This window comes from Odontomachus brunneus, unplaced genomic scaffold (assembly GCF_010583005.1).
Source record: "Odontomachus brunneus isolate Ranch 3 - 2012 unplaced genomic scaffold, Obru_v1 Obru_scaffold_021, whole genome shotgun sequence".
In the NCBI taxonomy this organism is placed as follows: Eukaryota; Metazoa; Arthropoda; class Insecta; order Hymenoptera; family Formicidae; genus Odontomachus; species Odontomachus brunneus.
In genome coordinates this window covers 2255963-2261962 of record NW_022639471.1, presented here as the reverse complement: position 1 = coordinate 2261962, position 6000 = coordinate 2255963, and the positions used below count along the sequence as shown (strand labels likewise).

Sequence of the window (6000 nt, the reverse complement as noted above, 5' to 3'; positions counted from 1 at the left end):
AAAAAAAAAAAAAAAAAAACTGTGCATTGATCAGGCACATATGTATTAGTATCAATCGTTAGTTTCTAACTTCTCTTATACTTCTACAAGATTTCAGTCTAATCAAATATGAATTCAACGTTGAAATTTTAACGCTGCGAAAATATTACAAAAATTGCCACGCAACAGAAAATCGAAGGCCTTTACATATTTTCGAAGAGATCTATTGTAATCTCATGTGTCTAGAGATTACATTAGATCATATGGCATAAATGTGATTTACATTTTATAGAGCGCATTGATTTTTAGGGCAAGCATTCGCTATGACGTTTAAGAAGGTTGTAAATGTATGACATATATAAAACTATCGAAATTTAATTGAACAAAGAACATGTGTTAATCAAATTTGTCTGTTTGGTAACATGACTGAATTGTGATTCCCATACGATAAAAATATTAGTGGTCGATATCAGAAATATATTTCTTTCATTAAACGTCAATTTATCATCTTTCAATTACTTTACTAACGTCTATCGAATGCATATAATGCTATATCAATTCTAATGATTGTACTTTCTCTCTACAACAGAAATAAACAAATTATGTGAATAAATAAGAGCTGTAAAATAAGTATCATATACTTTACATTTACTGAAAATTAACTTTCTTTTTCTTTTCGGGAAAATTGTCACAAATTAAACTTGATGACAACTGTACAGTGACTTGAAATTATTCTATAAAATACGTATCTGATATATATTAGTCTGATGTTTTTAATTGTTTCATAATCTGTTGAGTAATCAATTTGGTAGCTTCACTCGCGTTGGGTATAAGAAACTTGTCCATATCGGAAATAACCGTGTCATTATATTGCGTTGTACCATATTTGAAAGTTATCAGATCCGCGTGTCGCTTCCTTGATGTTATCTTAACGATGCTTGTTAAGGGTCGTTTCACGATCACATGAGCGGCACCTTTTCGCTCTTGAATTTCACGCAGTACTATAAGATGACTATCGGTAACCAGCAGTTGACTACAACAAAATACATAGAAGCATTTAACATCTAAAAATTCGTTGATTTTGCTACGCGTGCTCACCTATCACAGAGATCACCATTAACTTTTACTTCTTGGCATTTGAAGGAATGTAATAACTTAGGATCTTTCATCCATTGCTGTATAGATACCACTTCAATAGGCTCTTCGCTTTCGTTATTGGTCATAGTCATATCTAGAAACAATATTATTAGATCAGACAAGTTTTTTTCTCACAACGAGCAATTTACGATTGTTTAAAAATTATTTGATGATAATAATTACCTAATTCTTGATCATCGTCTATACTAAACACAGGCGCAGTTTTTCTCTGACGTTTAATATAGTCCAAATCTTTGCCGTCTTTCTTCTCTATATTGCTATTCACGCTTGCTGAAGGATTAACGATATAATCGAACAGCTTTCCCTTTACTTCCTGGCTCTTTAGTTTCATGGCCAATCCAATCTTCCCCAGAAGGTCCGAATTATTGTTTTTTACTTTAATTGGACTCGCCTCATTCGAGTTTTCTTCCAATATATTAGTATTGCACACCAGACAATGTTGCGAATTGTGATCAACCAGATTTGATACTACTTCATCACCAAAATATTCATGAATGGCTAAAACCAAAATAATTATAATTTGTATAGACACAGTATATAATACATTTTCTTCAGAAAACATAAATATATGTTTACAGATAAACAGAAATATAAAATTAATTACCTTGATATCCAGACGTGACCATGCTGACGTATTGCGTATGTTTCTGCAAAAAGGATGCCACTACCATGTGAGTATAACGATCTTCTTCTTGTCTACCACTTCCCAGGAAGCAAAGATGTTCCCCGCCAGCTTGTGAACCAACTGCAAGCGCTTGACGTTGGGCTTGCAGCAAGCCTTGTACTGCTGTGGCAAACGCAGCAGGTTCTTGCAGCATCTAAGAAATAGAAATGAAATGTATTTAAAAAACGTATACATGTGGAATTTTAGTAAAATTACAATGAACTGTGCGAAGCAGATAATGTTAAAAATTAATTAATTTATATATATATATATATATATATATATTTACCAAGTTGCAATCTAGATGAAACGCGGTCGGTAGATGACCCGCGTTATATTGCTCAGCAGGTCTGCAATCTACGAGAAAGAATCTAACAGACTCGACAGCACTATTAAGTACGGATGGAGCTTCGATGGCATTCTCCACTAATTCTTGCGCCGACACAGGTAGACACAATGCATGGGATATTAACTTCTCGTCCAAACTATCGCCAAACATCACGGGATATAAGTCTTGTTTGAATGACGTTGGTGTTTTCATCGCATAGTATTGCGCCAAAGAACAGAAGTCAGTTACGTCATCTGCTTCCAGAGCGCACGGCATTATTGCAATAGCATCTATTATGCTTTGCTTATCTTCATCCTTCATGCTCAAGATTTGTTCTCTATAAAGATTCGAATCCTGTTATGTAATGTTACAGAAAAATATATGCATTGAAGCATCTGTTCAGTAAATTTACCTGGCATTTATCACCATAATAAGCGAGAGAAACAGCATGAAAAATGGATCGGCTTGCATGAAATATAGATCCCACATTGTGCAAATCGCCGGCAACGAACAGACACCGGCGAAAAGTGTATTCATCCATATTTTCGTATATTGGTCGGGTGATATCCTTTTCGTATCCAAAAAAGAGCATAGTTCTGGCTCATGGTAAAGCAGCAGCAATCGTAAAACTGAACTATACGTTTCACCCCTGAAAGAAAAATTAATGAATATTAAATTCATTGCATTATATACTGCTTCACATAATAGTGCAATCCATAGCACTATTATAAATAATACTACGAAATATAAAGTAATGCTCAAATTACTGATACAGATTTTACCACAAAAATTAGTTGCTGAAGTGTTATAAAGATATGTATTTCTGATAATTATACTGTTTTTCATAGAAAAAGATAATTACTATAATGTTATTACCTTGGGATATAAATATCTATTATTGCCTCAAAAAGATTGTAAGTTGCAGCACGCGGCAACTTTAATGCTATCAAAGGACCCAGTACTTCCAACCATCCATTTCCTTTTTCATATTGTTTACATTTAGTTTTACAGTAAAATGTTAATATAGATTCAAGATCAGAGACTACAGAAACTTTGTCTTCATCATCATTCCCAAGCTTTGCTATAACATTTGATAGAATCTGTTACTAAACATGTAAAGAAGACTATTTACTGTAGCTATGAAAAGTTTTTTTCTCTTTTAACTTACCAACCAATTGTTGACAATCATCACGAATGATATTTTGTTCAGGTAAATCAAAGACTTCATTAAAATGGCTTAATTGGTCACCTCTTTCAGTCACAAAGAGACAAGCTTGCCAGACTTCTGGCCTCAAGTTTGCAGGGACTGATTGGCCCTTACAAATAGCATATATGTCAGATGCAGATGGTGCCTCTGTATCCAAAAGCGCTGCTTCTAACTCCAACACCCTAAAGTAATGAACAATTCATTTAAAATTAATGAAAATAAAATTTCTACTTACACATATAGAACATACATTACCGATTATTATACAAAGAATGTATGAACTGTGAGATATGACTGATTAAGTAATATATACTAACAAACTTTGAAATAGTAAGACTCGCACTATTCTGCTAATGAAACAACCTGCCACTGCATTCAGTAACACAGTTGCACACGTGCAACGCTATATCTATCAAATTTTTTACATTTCACCGTTACAAACTACATCGCGACAAAGCGTCGTATTTAGATAAATTTTGTAAGAGCGTAAGTGATTTTGTTACAATTTTAACAGGTTAACGCCAGTAAACTCTGGATTTGCAATTTCGTCGGAAAGACGTGACATTCCTCGACAAAAGTAATAAAAGAATTTCGATCTCAACTTACCAGGTGTTCTCGTCCTCTTGTAGTGCCATTGCGGTAAACGTCACGGCGAGGAAACCACCGACGTGCTGCGGGAAAAGACGGAGAACGGTAATGTCCGTTAAAAATCGCCGCAACGCAAAAAACACTCGCGATAACTCAGCATTCTTCGTGACGCGTCGTAATCGTTGCGACAGCTCTCATATTTTGCAAATTCCACTCTCGATTTCAATGAACTAGTAGCATAGTAGCTGATAAAACGTAACTGCTGTTGACAGACAGTTGCCATCTTTCCGGCGAAGTTTCATTCGCGTGCGCAGAGAATGTGGCGCGAATTCTCAACGAATAGTGATGCTTTTAAAATACGATATTCACAAGCAAAAAACAAGATGTATTCAAGCCGTGGTTTGAAACTGCAAATGATTCTAACGAATACGCACACTTCATGAAACATCCAAGAAATATATTAGATCCGTTATTTTTGTAAGTATATTAGTCAATACAGATGCTGTTTATAGCCATCACTACCTTGATTCCTGGTTAAAGAAAGCATGGCAGCTCATAGCGAAGACTTTGAAACTAAAAGCGTTTTTCATTGGTAGAACTGGTGCGCACTAAGGCTTGTTTACAGTACATTTTCATATTTAAGATCGTGTCTTAAATACATATTTAAAAATATTTTAGATAATAAAATGATTTGTACGGATGTTATACATATTATATTACTGGTTAAAAATATTTGAGAATTTAAGACAATCTTTCAATATAATAACATACTGTGAACAAGCCTTAGTGCGCACCAATTCTGCCAATGAAAAACGTTATAATAGCATGTTCGACTGGCTCTGGGTAACCTACTCTGGGTTATTCAGTCTACGTTTATTGGTCGAATAAATACTTATAAGCTTTATGATTGGCTAGTAGAGACTTATGACATTAATCGTTCTCGGAGCGATTAATCCAGGGCCAGTCGAACACGCTATAATTTACAGAAATAATGGGTCTAAGTACTCCTTAGATCCGTTATTTCTTAAAATTAGTTCCTAAGTTTCCGCTACGAACCGCCATTTTCTTTAACCAAGAATTGAGATAGTGATGGCCAGAGAGAGGATTGAACATATATTATACTGAGATATTATACATTGTATTATGGCTTCTGTACACAGGACGCGATAATGCTTGCCGCGCAGCGGAAGTTCGCGCGACAGCCAATCAATATGCTGCTTTCCGTAATAACCTTCTAGCTCTTATGGAAAAACAACATATTGATTGGCTGTCGCGCGGACTTTTGCCGCGCGGCAAGCATTACCGCGTCCTGTGTGCAGGAGCCATTATACACTGTATTATACAATATAATACATTTAGGTTGCTTTCCAACAAGAAACACAAGTCGACAAAGATACAAAGATACAAGTATCATCCTATTTTTGAGTGCTTTCCAATTGCTTAACACATCTTGACACACACGTACATAAAACCAGTTAATTAGTCACATATTATCTAAATATCTTGTAAGATAATATGCAACCAATAAGCTGGTTTTGTGTAACACAATGTACGCAACTGGAAAGCACCTTTTGTTACTCACTAAACGTGGAACAAAGATAGAATAATGTTTGTGTCGACTTGTGTCTCTTGTTGGAAAGCAACCTTAGTTTTATACATATACTTTCTGTGGCGTTATCTCTATTTCATGTGTGTAGTTAATTTTAACTGCGTTCCGGTATTCACAGCCAGTATTGAAAATCTATAATTTATGTTATATATACTATAGATTTTCAGTAAAGTAGTAAAGTAGATTTCAGTATTTGCAGTAAATATCAGAATGCAGATTTTATAGAGGATTTGCTAGCGTCATTACTATTATTCTAAGTTCCATATTTTGAACTCTCTTTTATTGCTAAAAACGTTTCTAAAAGCAGCTGATAGCCAATCATAAAGCTTATAAAGCCATTTTTAGAGGTGCTTTTATCATTCTGTTCTTTTTCGTTGCACTGTTGCAGTGGTGCAAAAATAGCTCCTGCACATAGGACGCGGTAATGCTTGTCACGAGGTGGAAGTTCACGCGACAGCCAATCAATA

General features: G+C 35.0%; 1 protein-coding gene across 1 annotated transcript; it reads right to left on the bottom strand.

The window, feature by feature from the left end:
• Positions 1-610: 610 nt before the first annotated feature.
• On the bottom strand, positions 611-4348 carry LOC116842120 (TBC1 domain family member 23). The gene is made up of 9 exons (XM_032810865.1): positions 3943-4348; positions 3298-3518; positions 3006-3210; positions 2542-2778; positions 2091-2466; positions 1742-1955; positions 1300-1635; positions 1078-1210; positions 611-1012 (listed from the first exon to the last, which is right to left on the bottom strand). Exons 1-9 carry the CDS (start codon positions 3969-3971, stop codon positions 739-741), a joined length of 2025 nt encoding a protein of 674 aa, XP_032666756.1. The 5' UTR covers positions 3972-4348; the 3' UTR covers positions 611-738.
• Positions 4349-6000: the final 1652 nt, after the last annotated feature.

Excerpts from the sequence above, each read along its gene's own strand:
- LOC116842120 (XM_032810865.1), bottom strand. The coding sequence starts at position 3,971 with ATGGCACTACAAGAGGACGAGAACACCTG. Across the intron at positions 2,779-3,005 it reads ATAGATATTTATATCCCAAG|GGGTGAAACGTATAGTTCAG; the intron begins GTAATAACATTA and ends TTTTTCTTTCAG. Across the intron at positions 1,636-1,741 it reads GGTCACGTCTGGATATCAAG|CCATTCATGAATATTTTGGT; the intron begins GTAATTAATTTT and ends TTTTGGTTTTAG.